The sequence below is a fragment of the Diospyros lotus genome, chromosome 3, assembly GCF_014633365.1.
Source record: "Diospyros lotus cultivar Yz01 chromosome 3, ASM1463336v1, whole genome shotgun sequence".
Taxonomy (NCBI): Eukaryota; Viridiplantae; Streptophyta; class Magnoliopsida; order Ericales; family Ebenaceae; genus Diospyros; species Diospyros lotus.
This window is the reverse complement of record NC_068340.1, coordinates 41424457-41451804: the sequence shown is the minus strand read 5'-3', so window position 1 is coordinate 41451804 and position 27348 is coordinate 41424457. Positions and strand designations below refer to the sequence as shown.

The following is a 27348-nucleotide window of genomic DNA, read 5'->3' as shown; positions in this document are numbered from 1 at the left end:
TCCATGTGTGCCCAACCAAGTAATATATATGGTTTGGGTCATTTTTATATATGGGCAATTCATATGATTTGTCATTGGAGATATTATATTTTAATGATCTAAAAATTATTTTTATTAAAAGTAATTATGTGAAGGTTTAAAAGTAAAAAAATGAAAAAACATAATAAGTAAGATAGTTAGTAGAAAAAAAAAAAGAAACTAAAAGAACCTTTCTTAATCGCATATTTGAAATTAAGCAAAGTATTATGTTTTCTTTAAGATAGTAAAAGTTAAAGGGGCAAATCAATGACAAATCTAAAAATTCATCTAATATTAGTTTTTTTTTTTTTTAATAGCAAGGGCAGTTGCCCCCACTTTGCTTCTATCCTTAGTATTCATCTTGATTAATTTTTATGAGGTCATGCAAATCATGTTATTTACATAAATTGCTCAAAATTTTACAACGTGACAGATTGAGATCTATAATATTTGGATAGACTTCCTTACGTATCTATCATGGTAGACGTAGTCCTTAAAGAATCTAATTAAAAAATACTTTTTATGCTATTAACAAGATTTAAACCACACTAAACAATTTCAACAATGACTAATTTGGACAACTTTTAATTAGTTTTGTTTGTCTATTTTTGAACATTGCTCGATCCATTGTAATTTGTCTTGATGTAGGTCTAATAGTAATGAAAGGAATGTTCCTTTCTAACATTTTATAAATTGCATAATCACATACGTATTGAATAATTTATCAAATTTATGATAATAAGAGCTAGGTAATATAATTGAATGGCTATTAAATAGAATAAATATAACTTGTGGGCCAGGTGAGTAATTTTTTATAAATATAAAATTTAAAATATAATGTATCTTCGTCAACTACTATATCTTTAGATAATAAATACAAATTATTACTATGCCAATATAACTATAAAGCCGTGATATCACTCTTATATTAAATATTTTTTACCTGGTAGAGTTAGAACAACAAAATATGCACTTGTGAGTGCTACTTTTATTGCCTAGAGCCCAAATAACCCAATAACAATTATAAGGACTGATAAGGGGCATCCCAAATTTAACTCATTTATAAATTTGTCCTCAAAATCGTTTATGAGAAAGGATCTATCCCAATGTGACCCATGTCCTTATCATGATGTGGCATGTGTCTCGTCAACCAAAGTGTACCATGTGCCCTGTTGGACATAAGGTAATAAGCAGCCTGCCAACTCCTTTGTTACCTAAGAGTAGTGCTCCACGATCAAAATATTTTGCCTGATCAAAAGATCCGGATTAGAGGATCTGAAAAAATTTCGCTTGATTATTAAAAACTTGACTTATATATTGGATAAAATCTTAAGATAGAAACACATTTGACTTTAGAGACTCACTCATTTACCAAAAGACAAAGCCCTGCCCTTGCAAGAGTGCTCGATAATCTTTCCCAGTATCATCGCGGACAGCATGCACAAAAGCTACCTATCATTTGAAAAAATCAAAGGGAAGCACAAAAATAATCATACATTTTGATCCAAACTAAAAACATGGTACATGAACTGTGTGCTAATTTGCTCTCACAGCCATACAACATCAAATTCTTGCAAGTTACAATTACAGGTCCGGGGCCTTTTAAGATAGGCTCTGAGTTCAAAGCCCCAAACCTCCAAACCCCCCCAGCCATGTTCTTAGTCTAACAAATGTGAAAAGAAAAAAATGAATTACTCACAAGACAAGTGCAATCAACAGAAGTGCTTTCCATGCCAGATGACCTCGACATGATTCATGAGAAAGTTGATCGCCCCTTTCGACATATAGCTTCTCCCTTTTACCACATACTATTAGCCACCGAAATAAGCAGTTCTTACAATAATGATGCGGTATCCTTCAACAACTTCTGTAATACTCCTTCCCAGGTTGGCATGCCCAAAACATATTGCAACACATTCTTGAAATGCTGGCAGAAATTTGAGCATCTTGAGGTTTGCAGATTGTTTCAGTCATTTGACTACTTTGCAATGCTGCTACTTGAGTCTCCAGAAGTTGAAGACTTGTGTGTCAAAGATTGCAGCATAGATTCAGCAGCCACTAACCTCTCCCTCAGCATGACATTATAGTCGTAAAGACTTTGGAGATTCTTTTTGACATCAGAGAGATTGAATTCAGAACCAGCCTTAAATTCTGTAAAGATAAAACATGTCAATTGTATGAAGCAAGTAGCATAACAAAATCTAGCCCATTTCTTGTGTATATAACGATGTGGAAAAACTAACATCTCAAACTCAAAATAATTTAATAACATCTCTACCATCTTCCATATTTCTTGAGTAGTAGTCACTCTGTTGAGGAAATTTAACAATTTGCACGTGGGTGGTCCTAGCAGTTGTTTACCTAGTCATAGCAGTTTGTTTTTAACCTGGGATAGTGCCTATTTTCATGTTGCTTTCAGTTATGTATTAGCCTATTTATAGGCTGTTTGTTTATCAATGAATATGCAGAAAAAGTTTATCCTCTGCTTTCTCTATATCCTCTGCTTCCTACTGTTATTGTGAAAAACGTTTTCTTAGTTTTCTGTTTCATCACACTCAGTCTCAAACTAGAATTATGCCAGTAGATATATCTTCATATGGTGCTCAAATCTCTTGTACTTCTTTCTCTTGCTTTAACCAACGTCTAAATATGTGTGTGTGTGTGTGTATTTTTGTATCATTTTATGTCTTTTGTAGCAAGTTGGCTGTATAAATTTTCATAAGATTTTAACTTTGCTTCATTAACAGCCTTTTTTGCTTCCTTCGTGGCCAAAAAAAATATCTTCAAAATTTTTACATTAAGGCATACATAGAAAATCCTTAGCAATTCTCTTGGTCTTGATTTTTTTTCATGTACCTCCTTACTCCACCATCACAGCTCCTTTTGGTTTGGAACTCTTCCTATTGAATTCCTATTGAGAATAGGCATCTCATTCAACATCAGATTTGCCTAGCCTTTTACAATTCAATCTTTTCACCACACTTCTTTTATTTATGTTTTTTTTTTAAAAAAAAAAACTTGCCTTTTGCTTTTTAAATCCCACCAAATGACTCTTGGGCTTCACTTATTATCATTCTTTCTCCTCATTTTTCTATAGGAGTCAATAAGGCACTTTTATATGTGATTAGACGTTCTCATTTCTTAAAAATAGTTAGCTATGATGAGATCATATGCCATGGAAAAATCTAAAAAGCTTTTTCCTCATCTTTTCTTCTCCAAAGGTATGGAGGGAAGTTGTAAACTCCATGCACATCTATACATCCATTCACTTTTTTGTCCACAAATATTTTCTCCTTTAGGTATTCCTCGTAAAAGCCTCTCTCAGTTCTCCCAAAATTTTGCCCTATATTCCCTTCTTCTCCCAAATTGCGTGTGGTGCACATACATTAATAATATTCATAGTGTCCCTTTTTTTCCTAGAACAATTTAAACTACTGCAATCCTATCTTCTGACCTCTTTACATCTACTACCTCATCCTTCAAAGAAAATAAATAATCCACATTCCATTTTTTATTCAATCCTTGCTTGCATGCCAATATTTATATCCTGGATCAACAAACATTTTAGCTTTCACACCAACCCATCTTGTCTCTTGGAGGCAAATAATATTTGATTATTTCTAATCATCACTCGGCCACCTCCATAAATTGCTCTGTCAAAGTTCCAATGTTCCATGATCCCACCCTCAGCATTTAGTCCTGGACTAATTTCTTACTCAAATCTGTTAGTGAAAATGTGAGGACCTTTGCAAATTTATCTTGACATCCAGAAAATGATCTTTTATCTAGAATCCACGGTAAAAAGAGATCCAACAATTTCTAGCCAACCTTCAGTTACCTAAGGCCACTTTTTTCCTTTACTTGGGCTTCATTTTTGCAGTGATAAGGTGTAATTTCAATATACAAGTTAGATGCAATTATTGTCTTCAAGTTCAACATCTTCTTCCTGTTACATCTAAAGTTGAAATCCACTACATAGATTCTAGGATTGGCTTTACGTGAATGTCTTTATCTAAGTTTGTCTAAGTTGAGTTTTTCTACATGTGAATTACAGTGTTTGGCAAGGGCTTCTTCTTGTTTAATGTGAAGGTGCAAACAGGCTTGACTGAGGAGACAAACCCACACTTGGCCAAACTTTGACAAATTGTGGCCAAGCTTTCCTAGTCTAAGGGTGCATTTGATAGGGGTGGGAAATGGGGGTAGAATTCATTTTCCATTCAAATTTCAGAAAATTCCATCAAACAACTTTTTTTTTTCATGGAATTTGAATTCCATTTTAGTTCAAAAAGTGAAGATTTTCCTTGAAATCAAGGAATTGGAATTCCTAGGGGGTGGGGTGAGAATTGGAATTCCATGGAATTGGAATTCCTCCCCACTTTCCACCCCCAATCAAACACACCCTAAGTTCACATGAAGATAAGTAAGAGAAAACATGCATCTGAATTTTGCAAGCCTAGCCCAAATGCCTCCAAGCTTGGCTTGGCTCAGTTTAACTGCACTGGTAACACAAATAAGATCTGCAACATTAGAATCTCTATTGTTTTAGATGGTTTGCAGGAGAAATACAAATTGGGACACAAAACTCCAAAATACACAAAAAGGAGGGACAACAAAACAGAAAATGAAAAAATAACACTTAAACATTGGACAAGAACTTACCTAATGAAGGTGGAAGAGGAAGCAGACAATTGTCAGGAATAGGAAATGTTTGAGGCTTAAGCACACCTCCCTCTTGCATATCCACAAGATGTTCACGTGTTTCATTTTTTACAGCGAAATCCTTACCCTATAACAACAATCATTGCATTTCAATATTTAGAAAACATTCAGATTGGAATGACAGCAAACAATTACTCAAAATCATTGCACAAGTTTTCCATTAAAGGCAAGCAGATGTACTTTTAAATTAGCAAAGGAAATGATAAACTCCCTACCAACAAAGACAGGACAAACAAATCAGTCACCAACAACGGCACAAGAAAAGCATCTCACCAGTTCACCCCTGGGATATGATACCATTCCTTCCCTGTTTGATATAGATTTAAGTACGCAAGATTGGGTATTGACCTGCTCTGGAGCAGACTTCTGTCAAGGGGGAAAACAAGTTACTTTATCTAATCAGATTTACACATTGACTTGAGTGCAATAATATCATTACAGTAATACTCAAACTACTAACTATTATGGTAGCATGGACCAAGAAGGTTAGGATATAATGGCCTTACAGAGGATATGGGTATGGGTACAAAATAGAATGGCTGGAGGTCTACAATTCATGTACAGACCCCACATTGTGGGATTACGGCTTGTGGTTATTGTTGGTGGACCAGGAAGTGTTACCTTCTCACTAGGCAAATTGGCTTTTCTGTTGAAACTGATAGAATCCATTCTGCTTAGCTTCCTTTGCTTATGTGCCATTCCATTTCTGTGCAATGACTCTATCATGAGACTAGAGCAACACGTCTCTTTCCTGAAACTCTTGCTATTATCATCCAATTTGGCACCATAAGTGTACATCACGTATTTTCTCAACTATGTTTGAAGAAAAAAAAAAATCAGTAAGCTAAAAATTAAAGAGAATATGCCACAAATTTGAAAAATTCAATATAAATAAAATGAATTGCAATACAAGGTCTCTGAAAAAAGAATTACTTTATCCCAGTGGACTTGAGCTTTTTGCTGGTTTCTGATCCTTCGCATAACACTATCTTCATAACGGAACTTCTTGAATCTGTATTCACACTACAAACTAAGAAAGTAAAGGATTTGGAGAACAATGGGAGGTAGACATAGTTCTTTTCTTTCGTTTCCTTCCCTTTTCCTTTCCTCTTTATTTAAAAATTTTAAGAGACTAAGGATTCAACACTGCAAAAACAGTATTAAGAAAAATAATGGATCATGATACGCATGAGTAGAAAGCTTTGATTATGGACATGTTCTACCCATATAGAACATGGATACTAAGCAAAATTTGTGTAGGACATGCATGCCCAATGGTCATGATTTGATCTGCGACCCCTTGAAAGTATGGGCATGTGGATGCTTTCTCTAAGGGTATTTTTCCTTAACGCAGGATGTTAACTGACATTTTCCATTGTTCAAGGACTACATACTGGTGATGATCTTCTTTGAGTTGTATTTATCTATTCTTAATGGATTAGTCACTGTTGAACATAAAACTTTTAAATTGGTGTAAGGGAATATAATTGATGCAATTACATCATTCACATAAAAAGAAAGATTGATGCAATAGCATTACTTAAAATAGTTATTCAAATTCAAGGATACAATGGTATTTCATGGCTATAACATTTATAGACTTGACTAATAAAAATAAATATATGATTCCTTTTGTGGTAAACATTCTGTCTATATCTTCATTTCCTTCCAAATTGTTGTGCATGTGTCCCCAACTTTATCGATATATTCTTCTTAAGGCTATATTTTGTAAAACTCATACTAAAGCAGAGACATAAGCATCTACCAGATAAATGGGAGTCTATCTAGTATGCTATCACTATTTGGTGAAGACGAGCAAAAATCTCTATGCATTCAATCAATAAAAAGTGAGTTTTCCATGCATCTCTTTCCTATATAAAATAAACTAAAAATTGAAAACAAACCAAAACTTTTAAGCAAAAGCAACTAAACTCAAAAAGGTAAATATTATAAATCTGACTTTTCAATTCTCCTTTCTTTTCTTCCCATGGTAAATATGAAATGGCCTCATCAATTCCCATCACTATTACTTCCATTATATGCCAACTTTGGAGGATGATGAATATTTCAATAAATTAACTCCACTCCCCCCCCCCCCCCAAAAAAAAAAAAAAAACAAAAACCCCCATGGGGAAAAACAATCAAACCATGGCAGTTGTAATGTAAGTAGGTAACATACATAAATGTACAAATATGTAGAAAGAGAGAAATTTGGAAATAGCAAGGAAGCATACTTGAACCAAGAGGTAGAAGAAAATCCCAATACTAATGCAATAAAGGCCTCCAAGATCAGCAAGAAAGCCCACTGCATTCTTCAAAAAAAGAAGATAGCATCAGACCATGGATTAAAAAGTTAACCTGGTATCAGTAATCTTAATAACCAAAATTGCATCTCCAAATATAAGGTCAATCTAAAACATTGAGGTTTCACATTGATCAGATTAACAAGCTCAAAGTTAAGCCTAACCTGCTTAATCATGTGATATAGGAAAACAAACAGATCATTAAACATTATAAACAAAAATACAAGCTGTGCTCCATCTTTCTTTTTGTTTTAATCAATTATCAGAGAATGCATCAATATTCATGGCAATCAATTCATATCAAACAGAAAAGGTTTCTAACTATGCTACATTATGTCTCTGTTTCCCAATTAATTAGCAAATATGTTAAGGTTTGGTCCATGGAAATGCCCTTAATAATAAGAAAAAAAGCTGGTTATAATCAAGATTGGCCAACTTGAACTGTCCAGTATTAGGATTCCCCCTCATCCTCTCTAGAGGACTGGTTATAAAAAGTGTTGCTGCACCAAACCAAGTGAAAAGAACATAGAGCTTCTTATGTTCAGGAAATAATGAATCAAGAGATACCTTGTTCTTGAACAAGGAAATGCTTGCCTCCTCAAACAAAGTAGCTATTTAGAAATCTTATTTGAAACTACTCAATGCAAAAATCTTAGAAATATTATTTAGAAATCTTAGTTGTAGCCTTCCTTGCAGAACAGTGCAAAAAATCACCTATAATCATTCAACTGGCAGTTGTGGCCATTGTTGACCATAGTCATTGAAACCTAAAAGGGTATATCAATTGTGCACAGGGCTCCCCGCTCTACAAGGATCAAGGAAGGGTTGTATTTATAAACAAATTTCCCCTTGCTATTTTGCAAGGGAGGTTGTTTACATAACTCAAACCCATGCATTATGGTTTTCCATGTGGATATGGTTCGAAAAAGTTGTAACTTCCTATAGGCTTTAAACCAATAACTTGTGCACTCGATTAGAGGTTGAACCAACTACATGAATTTACAGCAACAAATCAATGAAACACTCCTCCCCAGGAAAATTTTGTTGGAGCCAAATCCAATCTACAAATGAAATCACAACTCTCTTCTCAAGAGAAATCTTTGATTGGGTACAGATACTTTGCCTCGATTCAGTTGCTCATTACAACTCAAGCATAATCAACATCCAATCTTTACGGTCCAGATCTAAAGACTTCATTGACTTGAACTTTAATTTCCTTAGAAATCTCAATGATAGGGAATCTTAAAGAGTTTAGATACATTCTTCAGACATGGATTAACTGTGTATCCACTTCTTCAAGAGAATTAGTATCATGAAAAAGCAATTTCCTAGTTCTAAAACTTTCTTTCACTTTATCTCTAACAGGGGATTTTTTAATAATAGTAGCAAGCAACTTGAGTCCTAATATTCCACCAACGAGACTGATAGTTGCAATCATGTATTTTATCTCTTGTTGACCCTGTTTTACTTTCTCCTCAGAAGAGATTCTGGTTTCATTGCATTTGAATCAAAACTTCATAACACAACTAAATAGAATCTGTGTGCCTAAACTTTTAAACAGAACCTGTTGCCAAATTTTATTCTCAAAACCCTCTTCACCAAAAACCTGTCATCTGCTGTCTGGTTAGCAATCTTTTACCAATTGATAAAACAAATTCCCTCCACAACAAATGAAAAGAAAAATGGGGAGAGGACCTGTCCTACTAAAAAAAAAAAGGTAACAAAAAATGTAACAAGAAATGGAATGAGGACCTGTCCTAATCAGACCCCTGCCACAAACTCATAAAAAGGGGAGACTGCTTCAGGTAGCTGATGGCAAAAGGTCATGCAAATACATGGGGGTAGTAATGCAAACTTATTTATAAAAGAACAACTTTGGAAAGAAATATCTTAACTCCAAACTGCAAGCATAAACAACAGTTATGTCTTCAACAGTGAAATGCAAACCATGCCAAGCATGAATATGAAGATTTTTGCAGTGACAGAAAAAGAAGAAAATATCTGAACCTTCCAAACACAATTTTGTAATATGAACCAAGAAACTAATAACCACATGATCCGAAGATAACTCACCAGGCCCCAAAATGTTTTGATTATCAATCTCTACAATGTAGGCTGAAAGAAAATTGACACAAAATGTGATATTGATTCGTCCATTATCAGAGCTCTGAAGTGAAGATCGGAGATGATTTATGTCACTGTAATATGAACCCGGGACAAATTCATGAAACAGTGGTTGAATGAGCTTGAGGTCATGGAAGTTGCGGTAAACTCGAGGAAATAAATTAAATTTCAATATATTTGGAGCAGGGCCTCTATAAGTAATTGGTTCATTTTCACTGTTGCTTCCATTATTCAGTATCCCACTGACAAAACTCAAATGTTTTCTACTGGCACGGTTCTTGGCGGTGATGTTGAACTGAAATCCCACAGCAGTTGCAGGGTCACTTGGAAGATCAACAAACTGCCATGATATATATGCACTGTCTGGAATACGCTGACAATTGCTGCACTTAAGACTTACAGTTGGGCCCTTACTGGTATTCTGGCAAGAGTAGTTAGCAAAAGTTGATAGAGCAGCAACCCTATAGTCAATGAAGCCTGGATTCCCAATGGCCACAGTTCCAATGCCTTGTAAATGGGAACAACTCATATTAGAAATGGTAGTGATATTGAATTCCATGTCATTCATGAAGGACGCTAAATCAGGAGCATTTGTGGTTCTCACATTATGAACCTCAACATTTCTCCTAGATATAATTTGATAGAGCAACCTGTGGAAGCAGGGAACAGTTCAATCAGTATCACCTTCATATTGATGTGGCATGATGAAAAAAGGAGGGAGGACCCTGAAGAAGAACATGTATGACAAATGGAAACACCATGTCCATAGAACTGATTCAACTGAACCGCAACACCATGAATTCAGGAAAAGAATGCTTTCAATTACTCACGCAGAAAATAAACCAATAAAAAGAATCCAACTTGCGACTGAGAAAGTTCCACCAAGTTCTGTTTTCCGCTTCACAACAACTTTCTGATCATCCTAGATAAACCAAGTGAGAGAAAAGATGTGTAAAATTTTAGCTATACAGCCAAATAACAAAGGTAATATTGCTTCAAAAGGACAAGTACGACTCTTCAAATTAAAAATGGCGCTAACAGATGACTCAACACCAGAGAAAACGATAAGAAACTTTAGGGGAAAGGGGAAAAAGAAATATGTATAACGGAAAGAGAGAGAGAGAGATGTTGTTTCTTGATCTCTAATATGCAACAAGAGACATTCCAAATGCACATGTATTAAATCGATATTCACAAAGTAATACCCTAGATGTGCAGCTGGCAGAATGCCACCTTTGAGTATTATTACTCTTTAAATTTTGTACATTTTATTTATTTACTATCTTTTTTATTTTGGGCGGGGGTGGGCGTTGAAGTTGATCTATTCAGTCTGCAGTAGTTCCATTATACAAAAGTTCCGTTTGCTATATATACCAATGCAGGTGATAAGATTTCAGTAGAATGGGTTGCTCACGATATCTTTACCAAATACAAGTTTCGGTTGGCATATTAGTTGAAGAGAAGAGTTAAAGATAATATTCTCTTTCATCTAGCTACTATTTCTAAAAGGCATACATAAAAATTTCATATCAGTTCATTAAGTCAATGCACAAGCTTGGATCATAAGATCTTGATTCTTGATTTTGAATGATTTTCAACTGCACAAGCAGACGCGGCAGCATGGTTAAGTAGTTAATCTATCCGCTACTAGAAAGAAAACAAAGCTCAATACGTTACACACCCTGCAGCATTATAGACTCGAAAAACCAACACGCATCTTCAAACCGAACAAAAGGCCTCCGGATAAAAAGTGAATTTTACCAGCCAATGACGAGTGGCGAAACTGATGTCCAGGCGGCTAATCCACCAGCGGATGCGGAACCAGACGCTGCGGCCATCGCGGAGCCTCCCGAAGCGGACGAAGAAGCAGAAAACAAGCCAGGAAAGGAGCATGACGAGGGTGGCCTCGAGGAAGATGGCCTGCGACTGCGTGAACTTCCTGATGGAGTTGAAGGAGAATATGCTCTCGGGGATGATCGAGATGGAGTAGTCAACCCCGGAACCCACCACCCACTCGGCGGCGGAAACGCGGAAGAGCTCGCAGGCTTTGGTGGTGGCGTTGTAGAGGTATCCGGGATCGCAGGCGCACAGCGAAGTGTTGTAGCGGAAGGAATTGAATGGACAGCCCGAGGCGGCCGCCGCCATTGTTGGAGGATCAATCGCAGTTGCAGATCTTGCCGGAGCTGTATTAGGGTTTCGGAGTAGAATCTAAGCCTACGACAGCTGCAGAAGAAGAAGAAGAACTCGAGATGAGGAAAGGGATACCATGCGATTGCAGATTACAGCGAGATGCCAGCATCTGTAGAATTCTCGATCCTATTTCTTCTTCTCCAGTCTTCTTTTGTGGGACCCGCTTCAAACCCAACCAACAAAACCATCCATCCAGACTAGCCTGTCCCAGTCGGGTCGGATACTAAGTAATTGACTCATCACTAATCATATTGTGACTAAAATTTAATAAAAGATAATCTCAATTTTGTAAATGATGTCAAGAGAAGAAAATTGTTAATTAAGATATAGATTAAAAAAAATAAAATATATATAAAATATTTCAAAATTTTGTCATATTAAAATATGTTTGTTAAATTTATTTAGTGACTATTAAAAAAAATTCACGTGACTTTTTATATAATATTTTTTAAATATATTTATCTTCTCTTTCCACTAAATAAGTATATTTTGAATCTTACAGATAAAAAAAAATGACGTATATATCATTCAGTACATTTCAAAAAATTTAAGAAATAATTTGATAATAATTTCGTATTGTTTCTCAATTTTATTTTAACAATTTCATATCTTAATTTAGAAAATATTTTAATATTATCTTGATGTAATCTTATCTTACTCCTCATTTTAACGAATGCTATCTAAAAATAATATTATTGATTTTATGAATGACACTTTGAGTTCAACGAAAGAAATCGTAAGGAATTACCCATTAATCTTATCTAGAAGAGATGATTTTCAGTTTAACTTGGGATCGAGAATTCTAGTTTGAGTTGGGTGAAAAATTTGTTCGAACCCTACTAATTGTGTATCTACAAAGTATGAGTCGAATGAATTTTTACCTCATTTGACATATAATATTCAGTCTAAAAATCAAACTGAATATCGTTACCTTTGCCTATTGGTGGCAATTAATGTGGTTAGGGAACCGAAACGTTATCAATGAGCCAATAAGAGGTATTGGACAAAGATAATGTTATATGAATGGGTATTTAAATATTAAATTTAAGTTCTTTAAACTTAGATGACATGTCAATGTCTCCTTAGTTCATTAAATATTAATTATCATGTATTAAATATTAAAATTTATTAAACCTTATTTGAGTTTTGAGAAATTCCAAAAATATTATAATTTTACAAATATCAACCTAATATTATTGTTGTTAAATAAAATAAATGTACAAATGAACCTAATAATAAGATGGGCTTATTTGGATCCAAAGATATGAAGCTAAATTTCAAATTAAAATAAAATTATCCCTAAAAACACTTGTTTGCAATTCTCCAAGGGTCGATGTCTAGATTGGCCAGTGGTCAACGTTTAAGTTACTTTCACTTGCTATTTTCAAGTCATTTTTTATTTTTAATTTTCTAAAATAATAAAAATTTATTATTTTTACTATTTTTAAAAATATATTTTTAAAAACAAAAAAAAAATTATAAAAAAAACTCAAAATAACAAAAAATTATTGTGAATGTTTTCATTTAAAACCAACTCTAAACTCAAAACACATTTATTTATTTATTTATTCATATTTTATTATTATAATGTAAAAAAATATTACAAAATTCATTAATTTTAAAATGTATATATATTTTTAATAATATATTAACATTAAATATTTCTAATTTACTAAATAATCAAATTTATTAAATAAAATATCATTAAAAACTTATTTTCAAAATTTAAAAACAACGCATCTTCTATTTTTCTATTTTGAAAAATAATTTTTCAAAATGACAAAAAGAACACATTTTTAATTTTTTAAAAATAGACTATTAAAATAGAAAACTGAAAATGAATTCAAAATTCAAAATTCAAAATTAAAAAACAAATAAAACACAGCCTTAGTTTTTCTGGGGCTTTTGTTTCTCGCTATTTGTGTATAGTTTCTCTTTTTCTGTGTCCCGAATTTCTCAATTACAAAAAAGAAAAAAAAGAAGTTAATAAGGCTCACCCACAAATTCCTTGCTTAATTTACACTGAAAATGAATCTGAAACAGATTATGAAGAGAAGGGTCTTATGAATAGTAACAATAGATTATGAAGAGATGAAAAGGAAGAGAAGGGTCTTATTAATTGTAACAATAACTAAGCAACATGTTACCTGTCACGGCCCCCTTATAAAAGTGACCTAATTTTCAGTAGTCCCCTCTTCTGCTGCTGACAAGATCATCAACAAAACTGTCCTCATCCTTCTCACATTGTTCCAAGAACTCATTATAAGACGGATCATAAGCAACAGCCAGGCGCAAGTACTTGGCAGCTTCAGCCTTACGGCCTTCTCCATACAAAGCACTGAAATAGCAAACCGACGGCATTCGTCAATATTTTCCACACAAATAAAAAGGTAAAATATATATTTTAACTCATGTATTTATATATTTTTTTCATTTAGATACTCAAAACTTTTTATTATTTTAATTACTCGTGAATTATGTAATTTTAAGTCTATTACACCCTTAAATTTTTTTTTATTTTAATTACACCTCTAAACTATATTTAATTTATTATCCTTAACAAATTTGTTGAGCTAATTGACTCAAAATTAATAAAAAAAAAATTTGAATGTCTAAAACAAATACAAGAACTAAAATATGTATTTAACCAAAAAAAAAAAAAAACTAAATCAATCATTAAGACAAGAAGCTTCTTCCATTCATACCTCGCAAGCAGTAGCAACCCATCATAATAATGGGCCTTGCTCTTTGAATCTTCTGGCTCTTTCAAGTGGGCTACTCGTTCTAGATGCCTAATGCCCTCTGCCTTATTACCCTGTTTGCAAAAATGGCATGAGATTGAGATCAACAATCATGCCACGCCTCCGGCTACATATAAAAACAGATAAGATACGAAATAAAATAAAAATAAAAAATAATTATTCAACCTAAAAATAAACATAAATTCTTCAATGCATTTAAACAAATTTCAGAAAAAAATTAAAAATTTTAAGTCGATTAGAGACATAATTTTTTTCTTTCTCTAATCTCTTCATAAACGAAAATACATTTTCAAATTAAAAACATATTTTTGATATTTTTTTAATATTATGAAAGAACTCTAAAATATTTTTGAAATTGCAAAAATAGGCTAAAAACTTTTTTTTGATATTTTGAAAACGAAAACATTTCAGAAACACCGCCCCAAAACGTTTTTGTGCATCATAGCAGAGTGTAATTGGTTTTTAAATTCATCCTGATCCAATCCATTAAATCACAGACAATTTGCAAATAGGTCATAGATAATGCAGCAACCACCTAGCACGGCCAGTGCAATGCCAGAAGACCCGCTGAACAGGGCTAGAATCATATTTGACCAGCAAAACGTATGCTGGCAACTAGCATTGAGATAACTCACTACCTGGGGCAGCCAAAGCACATTTGCCAACTGGTATGGCAAAACTCGGAAGTTTTGGTTTATTCATTTTTACTTTAGTTTTCGAAACTGAAGCATAAAACATTGCTGCAATGGTGCTACTGAACATCACCTGACGTATATAGGCGACACCCGCCCACTGAGAAGCAAGAATCAACATATCTACCTCCTCAACTTCTGTTGGATGACCCAGGAGAAAAAGCTGAGATATTAAGAAAATCTTTTGATTAGCGGGCTCAAAGAATGAAGAGTACAACTATACCATCTTTATTTAGGAAGAAGGAAACTGCAAGCACCCAAATTCATATATCTCTGCGGAATCCTTTAAAAGGATTAGTTCTAATTAACACATGATCTATGTGTGGTTAAAACGAAAATTCAAATCAGACCTGGAATCATGGTTTTGACCAGATGAGGAGCCCATCTCTGTGACTACTAACCAAAATAGTCCGTTTTGCAATATCTACTCCAAGCTAAATCATGGGTGTTAGAATTGAAGAAGAAAAAATATATTATGAATATCAAAATTAGAAGTGAATTTTATTTGAAAATTCAATTTTCACACCAAACATAATTATATTCAAACCAGGAATTCTTGCTTCTCTCTGAAGCAAATTCAAAATTGTTCAAGCCAAGAATATCAGGGACTGACATTGGTATGCAACAAAAACCAATTCCATCAAATTGCAATTCATGATATAAACAATTTGTCATACTCACAATTTCCCAAACAATAAAAAGAAAGCAAAAGAAAAGCTCAAACCTTGGAGATGGCACTCTCCAGGTATTCAATAGCCTTTGCTTCCTGTCCATTTTGCAGTAGTGCCTGTCCCATAACAACCAAGGCTCTCACATATTCAGGATCCTTATCAAGTGCCAATCTGTAATAACGAGTTAGTTGAACAGCATACCCATCAAAACCAAGACAGTTGTGATTAGATGAAAAAGAAATGTTACCGTAGCAGCGGAAATGCTCCATCCTTGCGACCTTTAGCCAATAGTTGGACTGACAACTGTTAAAAAGTCTCAACAAATAAGATAAGAGAGCTTTTGTTGGCAAAAGAACAACGAAAGGAGCAAAATGAAGGAAGCATCTTAAGGTTCACAGCAAAGATGCGATTCAAGTTTATTGCACTTACAGCAAGCAGTTCTTCAGGTGATAGATGCTGTACAGATATCGTCCCACCCTGTCTCAGCTGATCCTGTTGTGTTCCTCTAGGTATATCAATTTCTTTAGGGTTTGCAGTAGTTACTGGAGCCCCCTTGTCCAGTAGTCCCAGCTTTTCACGAACATTGAGATTTTTTAAAGTGATTTGCTGCATAAGTTGATTGATGCATTTATACTTGTAAAATTCTTTACATGCTAAGGAGAACTACAACAACAACAATCACAACCTTTTATTTCATCAGGTGGGGATGCTAAGGACAATGCTACAACAAAGAGGTCCAGCAGATGAATCCCAACTACTATACCAACGAACACTAAAAAATAGGAAGTACAGACACTTCATTTTGGATGTTGTACCCATGTCCAATTTGAATGCACAAATTGGATATGGGCACTTGTTGACACTCTAGAATATGCCTTCAACTAAACAGAAAACCCTAGTATTTTATTGTTACCTTTGTTGTTGGACACATTTATGACACGTGATGGCATATGTACCCATGAATTGCACATGCCATGGATGTATAAGGGCATCAAGGGGATTTTAGTAGAGTTCTCAGAATGTTTTGAGAAAAATCTACAAATGCAGTGAATTTCAAATAACAAAATTGAACCCAATTCAAACTCTGATAAAAAAATGAAACTGGACTAGATGAAGAATGAGGGCCTGGAGGACAGGGGCCAATGGTTTGCAAATTTCTCCATAGACCCTCTATATTTTTGTATATGCATGCCATAAAATATTCCCTCCAAAAGGAAAAGGTTAAAAAACACTAATGTATTGGTCATTCAAATGTTTTAAAGTAGAACTTAAAGTGATCAATGAATATGTTTCCCTAACAATGTGAAGACTCCATTATTAAGTATGAATTTTGGCATAAAACTTCAGCAACATCATACATACAATTAGTGTAAACTAGAACGACACCAATTTTCTATATGTAAAAAAAGTTTATTAGACAATTCATGTGAATTTGAATTTTTGACCCACTCATGAAATTCCTCTGTCCTCCATGACTACAATTCTAAGAAACTGAATAGAAGGAACAATAGGAGAGGAGATCTCCATACAGTTAGTTCCCTTTGATATACTTGACTGGAAAACCTTTAAGCCAATAATATAACTCTTTTCTGTACAACACATCTCTTGAATAGGATATGGCAGTTAGGGAATACATCACTTACATAATTGACTACGTCATAGGGAGGAACTTCTAGTTAAACTAATGAATCCATTCTTGGCACATGCCAAAATACAATAGTGGAAATTCAGACATAGTAACAAATTTTCCTTTATACAAAAGAATGTGAGAAAAGACCAACCTGAATAAGAGTCAATGAACTATTAGTCACCCAATAGACCAAGCTACCCTGCAAACAAAGACAACAAAGGCAGAAGTTAATAATTTGTCCACTTGGAAAAAAAATATAACTCCATAGGTGGATATCAAACAGAACTAACTGATTAAGAAAAGAGAAAGTATAAATAAGAGGGAAAAAATTTTATGCATATGCCATAAGAATGTTACTTATTATTAGGGTAAATTACCAAAAAAATGCCCAACTTTCACCTTGTTTCCAATCCTTGGCTCAACTTAATTTTATCAATTGGAGCATCCAATGTTCCATTTAGTTTCAATTCTAGACTATAGTTTGCTGTCATTACATTTTTACTGTTAATTGCTAACGTGGCAGGTTGAGGTGGAAAATAGTTCATCCGCGTGGCTGCCACATCAACCCCCCCCCCCCCCCCCCTTTCTCTCTTGCACTCCCCAAGAATGACAACCATGGCCAAACCCACCACTAGTTTCGGCCATGGCTGCCTCTTCTTATTCCAACTTCAACTTTGTAATTTTGAAGAAGAAGAAGCAGCCACCATGGCTGAATCCGGTGGTGGGTTCAGCCATGGCTGTCAGGTAGTGTCCGTGTGTTTGAAAGGGGAGGGGGGGAGGGGGGTTGATATGGCAGCCACATGGTTGAATTATTTTCCACCTCAGCTTGCCATTTCAACAATTAACAGTAAAATATAATGCCAGTAAACAGTAGTCTAGAATTCAAACTCAATAAAAAGTTGGATGCTCCAACTGATAAAATTAAAAGCTGTCTAAAATTGAAAACAAGGTGAAAAGTGGGTATATTTTTGGTAACTTACCCCTTATTGTTATTGCTATTTATGTGTATGGCTAAGGAGCAATGGTAGCAGATATAGACATGAAAATGGTTACCCATGTGGAGACAAGATACCATGAAATAAAAATTAAAAAAAAATAAAAACAGGAGACAAGTATGGAAGAGTTATAGCATAAAAATAATAATAATAAACATTATATTTTTTATTAACAATATTTATTAGCATAATAACCAAAAAGTACTAAGAATACATAAAAATACCACTAATTTATTCTAAGACAACATTTAATCCATAAAAATATGAATATATAGACATTAAAAATACCATTAATTTGACATGGAAACATTAAATCAAAACCACCAACCAACATAAAGATTCCATTAAATTGATATCAATGAAAATGTAAACAACATTCAGCATAGAAAGAAAAATGTAATTGTTTTTGTAAGGATTTTAAGAAGACTTAATTTTGAGTCTTTTATTCCTTACCCAAAAAATTTACCCCCAACAAATGTCCTAAAGATCTATTTGGCATGACCAGCACACATCCCAACATCCAAATATTTTAGTGCCTGACACAGTGACACGTGTACCAACCTAAATGAGAAGGCATGCTTCTTATACAAGCAATGATATCTATAAAAAAAAAATCACCGTAATGGAGACAAGGCAAATCAAAGGAAATGAAGAATGAGAAAGCTTATATATCTAACAAAATGCAGCTCATCAAGAAAATGAATAAAAGATGAGGAGGATAAAAAGAGTACCCTGTCTCAACCAGAACAAGTTGTACAGAAGAATGCTTTCCTTCGAAAAAGAAATGAAATGTTCTAGCCCTTCAATGCTCCACTATTCTTCTCACACCATTGGCCATACAACAGATAAATGAACCACTAACCAAGCATGTGTCTGTCTCTTACCTTTGCAGCTTCAAACCCAAGATAAATTCTTGCACTCAGGTTAATCACTACCTTCTCAACCACTGAGCAACAAAGACTACGGTGATTCACTTGCTACTTTGCTCACATATGAAGCACCAATTCCTTATACTTTGCTCATGTCTCTTGGGTGTCTCACAAAAGAAAGGCTCTCACCCTTGATCTCCAAATTTCTTTCTAGGGAAACATGCCCCTAATCATAGAATGCTACATACAATTTGGAAACAGTGGAACTTCTCCCTTGGTCCTTTTCCTTTCCTGTGATTGGCTGATAATGAATCATGCCCAGAAAAGTAATCAAAGAGTAACATGAACATTAATCTAACTCTCAATAATTAAACAATGCCACATTAATCTATATCTCCAACGCCCCTGCCCCCCCCCCCCCCCCCCTCTCTCCAACACAAAAGGCAACTATTTCCCAAGTTCCTAGTTCCTAACACACTTTATCTGAAATCCTCAGCTTCCTATCACCTAGAACATTCCTGTAACAGGCTTACAAATCTTATCCTAACTAACCAAATGATAATTAGATTTTCTCTAAATCTCCTGCACTTATCACCCCGGAAGACCAGGATTGTAAAGAGAAACAATGTGTGTTGGAATAGGTGCCATAGAGCACTCATGCGCTTCATCAATGTCAGCCTCTGCCACCCCTCTAGACAAGAGATTAAGCAAGGTTCCACCAACTTTCCAATGTGAAATAGGCGTACTAGTTGAGTAACAGAGTAAGAATTGTATTAGAAGAGTGCTAAAGCAGGAAGATCTGCACAAAGGATTTTAACAAATGGACAACATACTGAACCCTACATATCAACACAACAAAAGACTAAAATGAAAAGAAGCAACTCCTTAAGCCAACAGAAAGAAAAACAACGAAACCAGTTCCCCTCACTGGAGAGATTGTTCAGAAAGTCTTGAGATGAATTCCCTCTATAGAGCCTTGGTGAGTTCAAGGTAACATTCTTTCTATTTATGCAGCTCCTGCCAAAAATGCACAATCTGATTGGAAGAAAGCATATCCCATCCAATGTTTCTGATTGTCTGATGGCAATTCAGCATATCATCCATTGTCCCACAACTAGGGTGTCATGGTCCCTTATCTCCTAACAACAATTTGGCATTGTTCAGGTGTTCCCTCCGCAAATAAACAACAGTCTTAAGCTTGTGGAGAAGCTTAATTTAACTCCTTGTGTCATAAAATATACTGTGAAAAGTTAGCAATATATATGATGTGTATATTTATCTCAAGTTTGGCAATACATGCACTAAAAATGGCACCAAGAGTAAAATGTCTCGTTGGCTTCTATTAAGTGCAGGCAAATGAATGAATTGCCCCAAGAATTGTAGTCTTACAAGATCAAGCTATTGAAGATGAGTAACCTACATAGAACAGTATGTGGGCTGTAAACCCTACATTATAAGTGTTAGATCAAGTTCAACAAGGTGTGAAATGTTCAATGGAAGCTATTAATAGAAGGCCAATGAATGAATTGCCCCAAGAATGATAATTAATGATTTCAAGATATATAAGAAAGGTAAACTCACTTAAATTAAAATAATGTGACTTAACATGATTAAACATGTAAAAGCAAGGTATGATGTTACCTGGGGGATATAAAAGCCAATGAGAATTATAGGTAGCGTCAAGAGATTCAAATAAAACTTGTAACACTGCAACGTACAAGGCAATTCTTAGAATTTCTTGAAATTACCCTAAACAACAGAAAAAGAAAAGTATCAAAAATATTTGTAACAGTTTTGATGGTGGGTGTTTAAAAATCACAAGATATTGAATTAGAAATATCATTTGTAGGCATTTATCTCTGCATTTCGGAGAAATGTGCTACATCAAGTTTTGGCATTCATGAAACACATGCACCATTGCTCTTCACAACTATGAATCCATGAAAAGACAACAATAATTAGGGAAAAAACACTGGACATTTTCTATATACTCACTTTGGTTAATAAGCCAAACAAGCCAGGCACTTTTCCAACTGAGGATGTCTGAAAGGAGAACTGATAGAATGGAAGCCAAAAAAAAATCAGGATAATTCAGCTATTATCATCAATAACAACTACATAATACATTCTGCTAAATACAACAAAAGTCTGTGAAGGCATGCAGCATGCCATTAAAATGATCATGATTGAGCAAGGACCATAGTTTTGGGGATAATTTTATGCAAGGACATAAAATTAGCTATGCTTGGGGAGAATACATCTGGCTTGGCCTGAAAATTTTAGCAAGCACGCAGCAAGAAAATGCTCTATTTGCTATGTGCTGCAGGGTCAGCCTGTCTTGTCCAAAGCACCCATGGCATGGCATGGAATGCAGGTTATCTGATTGGAACATGGTTAGTTCTTCACAAGCCCACCACCCCATGTCAGCTCAATTAGACTCATTTCCACAACAGCAGCAGTGCCACTGCAAGAATCTAAGAACTTAATTGGCCAGTGGAGAAAGTTCTAGATGCACATCCTGATAAGAAAAATATGGTCAGAAAAGATGAGTCTAGAGTCTTACCTTTACATTAACAAAATGTAAACTGCCAATAATTAACGGGAACAAGGGACCTAAAATTCCATGGGGAAACTCAGTCAAATTCTGGAACCACAGAGCACCTCCCTGGCACATACAGAAATTTGTATCAGCAAAAGATGTAGGAAATGCCCACAAGAAGTAAAAACAGAACCAAAGAGCTCCCATTATCAAACAACATTCTACACAAGCACACATAAAACATGTAAAAACATATAACCTCGAACTACCACTTTAAGAACCACTAACTATCGTCCTCTAGCTAGCATCCCCTATCTAACAACTTAAAGCTCTTAATGGGCCCAAGATATACTCTTACTTATCCAAAACAATCCAATAGGACAGAGATCCTGAAAATCATTTTCCTTAGACAGGACCCAAAGAAAGCTTGCATAGGAGGAAATCTTTTTCCAATCAAAATGATTTTAAAGCTAAATTTCTGTTGTTATTAACTTCATTGTGATGAAATTTAGGTAATTCTGTTAAATAAATATATCCTTTCAAGATAAATAATATTCTTTTTTCCCCTATAACTTGCTGCCTTTTTCCCCCAAGTCATTGGCAGGATTCAAGGAATTCAAACAAGATGATTTTGGGTTATATTTCTGTTTCTTTTACAAAGAAAATGAAAACAAAGAAGAATATAAGGCTCTAACAAAGTAAGAAATATTCCATAAATGGAAAAATAAACACAACTGGTTATCAGCAAAATAGAAAATTCCATTGGATGGACCTACAAATTTCAATTAAAAAACCTAATTCGTCAGGACTACTAATAAGCTAAGGTGGCAAAAGCAACCACCTAAGTAGAGCATCATTTACATAATCCTCCTTGCCATATTCTAATGGCTACACTCTTAGAAGGGCTGGTACCCCTAGTTGCCAGGCACTTTTGGAAACCATGCAGGTTTCATCAGCTTCTATCACTATTACTTCACAATAATGTCAGCTTTCTTGATTTGAGAGCCACAATATACAGGTAGAAAGATGTTTCCAAAATGTGTAAGAAAACTATATCTAATAAACAATCTGCCGGGGTCAACTACATAATTGAAAAGCTCAAATCATAAGAAAATGAGACATTAAAACATTAAGACACAAATATCAAAGGCAAAAAACTCTTGGGAACAATATATGCAGTAAATGAATTTGCTTCACCCTTCAAAAGAGTCACAGTAGGCCTTCCATTATCAAACATAACTGTATCAAAAACTTAAAAATTACAGATATATAAATTATATTGAAGATATAAACGGCAGTAGAAATAGTAATAATAAACCACACATGCAACTAGAAAGAAGAGGCAAACAGTGTCTTACGCACTCAAACCCAGGATGGTGATTCAGTGACATCCTCCTGATGCTTGTCATCCACAAGAGAAAGCATGGGACCTGCTTAATAATCATATTGAGATTACAATTTTCCAAATCCCTAAAAATTGTCATCCAATATATCATACAAAAGTCTCACTCAAGACATTGGTAAGTCAAAGAAAAATATCAAGAACCAAGTCCTATAACCCCCCAAAGTTTACACATTTTCAGTCAATAAATTGCGCAAGCTCTATTAAGATAACATTGATAATAATGTGTTTCCATCATTAATTGAGTTCAATTTACTCATAACAGTAAACTCGAGTTCACTACTCCAATGGCCAAGATAAGCCATCTCGCTGAACATTCAAAACCTATGAGTGTTCTTCACCAAGTTAAGTGCTTAATTTCACATGAGACTATGAACTAATTTAGAGATTGCAAATAACTAGTGAATTACAACCTGTCCCAAGCCCAGATAAAGGGGGAGGAGGCTAGCATAAAGTAGTTGACAACCAGCCTAAAACTTGTCAAATCAAACAACATGAATTCTAGGCAAATTGAAAGGGAAGCTAGCCAAACCCACATAGAGGGATTAAGGCTTGATATGTTGTTAGCGGTGGTGTTTGTGTTGTTGCAAATTACTAGTGAATTATAATACATAAATCTAATCTGGAAGCACAATTCGCCAAAATGCAATTGATGATCTTGATGAACATAATTGCTCACTATAACTATGCACGATTACTAGGTATGACTTCAAGAGCATATACAAATAAAAAAAGAAAATTTGTTGATCATGTTAAAAAATATGACTTGAGAGCACATAAAATAAAAAACCTTATTGCTCATGTTAAAAAATACAACTTCAAGGGCATTACAAATCTAATAGGATGCTAATAGGGGTTCTAGATCATCAGCCTCTTTTTAACTTAAAAGGAATTTTACCATTCTAGTTACAACTCTCCCTCTCTCTGTGTACATATTAAACACATATAATTTATCAATATATATCCAAAATATATAGAATATATGCAGGAAATATGTGTGTGTCTTTCATTAATATGAATGAGTTTAAATTCAAACTAATGCTAATTATTGGAAAATGAAAATGAAAGGAGAATAAAGGTAAAAAAATATATATAAATATGAGTGAAAAGCGTGTGCCATGGGTAGTCTATCACATTGAATTATTTAGGCTTGGCTTGCTGGCTGGACTAAAATCAAGTCCAATTTCACATCATGCAGATTCATTACACCTTATTTCAGGGTAGTCAGCCTGAAACTAGAAAGAAATGTGAGTGAGCTTGGGAACAGGAGCAATTTTAAACAGTCTAAACTCAGGATTACTGCCATCTTGGGCTGAAACCAGGAAGACCTCAAACTTCCATTTTACAAGCCTTATCATTTGTGTCTGATATCAATGAACTTTCTCAAATGTAATGCATTTAATATAACTTGTCCTAGTCATCTAGGCATTATTGACTTCGTGCAAAGAACAATAATGTATTTTGCTTTTACATTTTTCCTGCTCCACAAGCATGCGGTATGGTGTTAAGCACTAATTTGCTTGGTGTAATTTTCAGAAGTGGTCCTTCTGTCCAAAAGATAAAAGTATTGCTTTGTTAACAATATAGATAAAATGTATAGATAACAACGTTACATCATAGGGTAAAGAGGAGGACTATCACCTGGACTAAAACATATGATATGAACCATAAATATGAAGGGCACCCAACTGCTTTCCTTTCCTTGTGAAAGAGTGAAAGTTGGTCCATATAACTCTTTCCTGAGAGAGGCGGCGGAAATGGAGGAGGCACTTTAAGAGAGGTATAAAAAAGTAAAGCAAAAATTATGTGTAAGTTAAAAGAGCCAACTTTGTCAAAAATCCAGAATGAACTTCATAAAAATACAATGAAAAGAACAGGTTTTTTGCATGCTTAAATTCAATAAAATTATATCCATTTATTCTATTAAATAAGAAAACATCAGATTAGGTGTTACCAACCATGAAGCCTTTGGTGTTTTTTATATATTCTACTTAAGGAAAACAACGACATTAACAGCATTCAAAGAAGCTATTTCCTAACCTGAACCTACAACATTCAGGTCACAATAGGATAAAAGTAACCTAACTATCATTACCAATTAAAATTTGCTTAAAAAAATTAAAAATTAAACTGCCACCACGTTTGTGATTGTTATTGTGGTTAACCATAAGCTAAACAAATAAAGAGAATAAAAACACTAATAAATCAAGGAATATGCTCTTGCATCATAATACAGTTCAAAATATAGTTTCAAGGTTATGCAGAGTCATGGAAACAAATAGAAGTTCATTTCCTATAAAGCCAATGTACACTCCTGATTCCTTGGTACATTATACATATAATACAACTACATCGGTACATCCACTAATAGCTGAACGCACCTTGCTTTTCAAGTAAACTAATGGATATACTAAAGCAAGGCACCACATGGGGGAACATGGTCAGATATCACAGCATAAAAAAAGAAAAAGCAAATAAAGCTTTATAGTCATTGACTCATTGTTAAAAGAAAGTGAGGACTCACATTTAGGAAACAATTCTGCTATTTCTCTTAGCTTTTTGAGTTGCAGTATAAGTACCGGAAGTAACGTAACTCTTAGAGCAAAAGTTGAGGAAGCGATTATTACCCACCTGGAAAGTTACAAATGCAGAACAAATAAACTAGAAATAAGATGACCTTCAGCAGATAATAAGAACAAAAGCATAGCTGAAAAAACAAGAGAAGTGAAGCAATATTACAATCCTCCTGCATCATTCAGTACTAGTCAGATGTCGTGGCAGTATTTTCCAGGAAAATTTCGAAAATCAGAAACGGCAGAGAGTACAGTTACAGAATAAGTGGCATACCAAGGGAAGCCAGTGAGGTCGTGGTACCAATCGAGAAAGGAGATAACAGCATTAACGGGAAGAAGCGACTCCTCAAAAGCACCAGCTTCACCAACACTATTCAGTGCCTCCGCAACTTCTGAACCATTACTGCCATCATCACCATCACCTGCGACAAGCCCTAGGCCAGATAGCCCCTCCTCTTGTCCGAGCGGGGCCGCCGACTCACCGCCTCCCGGGTCCAGACCACGGCCGTGTTCGGAAGACCGAGTGAACAGAGAGCGATCTAAGAAGAAATTGGCAGAAGCGAAAGGGTGCAGAGTCGATGGTGTAGGTTGAGAAACGCATCTTGGGCTTGAGAGATTGCTGGAGAGGACATAGCAGAGTGGGCGTGAAGAGGAGATGAAGAGAGTCGGTCGCCGGCGACGAAGAAGCTTTGACAGTGAGAGGAGTTTCGGCGTCGCCATCACTGGCTCTGGCCGGCGTAGCAAACTCGCACCGGACAGAGAACAGAACAAAGAAAGCGAGGAAGGCTATCGCGCGTGAATAGACCAGTATGTCCATTTAATTATTAAAATCGGCCAAAACTACATTTTTAGCCCTTTATTTTTACATCATTTTAATTATATTCATAAATTTATATTTTTAAATTAATTTAATTTTTATATTTTTTTATAATAATTTAAAATTTTCATTCCACTCTTAAATTTAAATATTTAAGTTAATTTAATTTATATATTTTAATGTAAATAAAATATAACACATACTTTAAATTAACAAAAAAAATATAAATTTAATAATATAATCAAAATAACAAAAAATTTATATTACTACAAACATAAAAAATCAAAATATAACTATTAAATTAATTTAAAAATATAATCAAAATAATAAAAAATATAACTAACGTGATAAAAAATATGTAAAGGTACAAAATAAAAATATAGATTAGCCATTAAAATCCAATACTAAAAAGTAATTTTATTAATTATTTCCACTCCATCTAAATCTAATTCCATTTCCAATAAGAGTCGTGCTAGAGTGCCGAAAAAGATTGACGTACGAATTTATCGAAAAATTATCGCAGACTTCAACAATGTTGAAGTTTGCCCATCGTGCTATGGGCAGACTTCCGCCCACACTGTATAGGCGGATTTCATCACAAATAAAGTTCACCCTATTCACTTCAAGCATTTAAACGTGTGCCCGATGTTTTCAAGACGAGACGACAATTTCAAGATGAAGATATTTTTGACATTTGATATCTTTAGTCATACCGTACGTCAACTAATTCGACCAAAGTAAAATAATCCTTCCAATAATACTTAACGGTCTACATATTAAAACCCAAATTTATTTAAAATAAATATTTAATATCTATTTATATTATTTATAAATAAATATCAATTTTTAATATTATAGAACTTATCAATAAAATATTTTTCTAAAATATTCTTTATGTGACCTCTTAAAAAATTTAAAAAAATAATTAAATTAAATAGCTTTAATTATTATATCAAAAATTAATTTTATTTAAAATTTAAATAATTATTATCATACATCACTCAATAAACATTTATATTAAATTTTTTATTTTTTTACAAAATA

General features: G+C 34.3%; 2 protein-coding genes across 9 annotated transcripts; both read right to left on the bottom strand.

Annotated features, from left to right (window-relative positions):
* Positions 1–954: 954 nt before the first annotated feature.
* Positions 955–11311, bottom strand: LOC127797067 (uncharacterized). 4 transcript variants are annotated; one of them, XR_008022117.1, is made up of 11 exons: positions 10926–11311; positions 9995–10086; positions 9114–9814; positions 6972–7042; positions 5671–5760; positions 5359–5550; positions 5011–5103; positions 4678–4804; positions 1718–2169; positions 1383–1470; positions 955–1293 (listed from the first exon to the last, which is right to left on the bottom strand). XR_008022117.1 is itself a non-coding variant. In XM_052329565.1 (9 exons), exons 1-9 carry the CDS (start codon positions 11307–11309, stop codon positions 1997–1999), a joined length of 1923 nt encoding a protein of 640 aa, XP_052185525.1. In that variant the 5' UTR covers positions 11310–11311; the 3' UTR covers positions 1496–1996. The 4 variants fall into 4 exon arrangements, 1 of the variants encoding a protein (XP_052185525.1); XR_008022116.1 differs by having other exon boundaries at positions 955–1266; XR_008022118.1 differs by having other exon boundaries at positions 955–1266; positions 1391–1470.
* Positions 11312–11421: 110 nt separating this feature from the next.
* On the bottom strand, positions 11422–26287 carry LOC127797068 (ALBINO3-like protein 2, chloroplastic). 5 transcript variants are annotated; one of them, XM_052329567.1, is made up of 15 exons: positions 25762–26287; positions 25439–25545; positions 24556–24683; positions 22871–22942; positions 21537–21638; positions 20969–21028; positions 20615–20680; positions 17261–17308; positions 15909–16085; positions 15727–15782; positions 15533–15650; positions 14882–14971; positions 14060–14169; positions 13502–13692; positions 11422–11556 (listed from the first exon to the last, which is right to left on the bottom strand). In XM_052329567.1, the coding sequence occupies exons 1-14, from the start codon at positions 26205–26207 to the stop codon at positions 13536–13538; spliced, it is 1737 nt and encodes a 578-aa protein (XP_052185527.1). In that variant the 5' UTR covers positions 26208–26287; the 3' UTR covers positions 11422–11556; positions 13502–13535. The 5 variants fall into 5 exon arrangements, 3 of the variants coding, with proteins under 3 accessions (XP_052185527.1, XP_052185526.1, XP_052185528.1); XM_052329566.1 differs by lacking the exon at positions 11422–11556 and having other exon boundaries at positions 13348–13692; XR_008022119.1 differs by lacking the exons at positions 11422–11556; positions 13502–13692 and adding an exon at positions 15159–15232.
* Positions 26288–27348: the final 1061 nt, after the last annotated feature.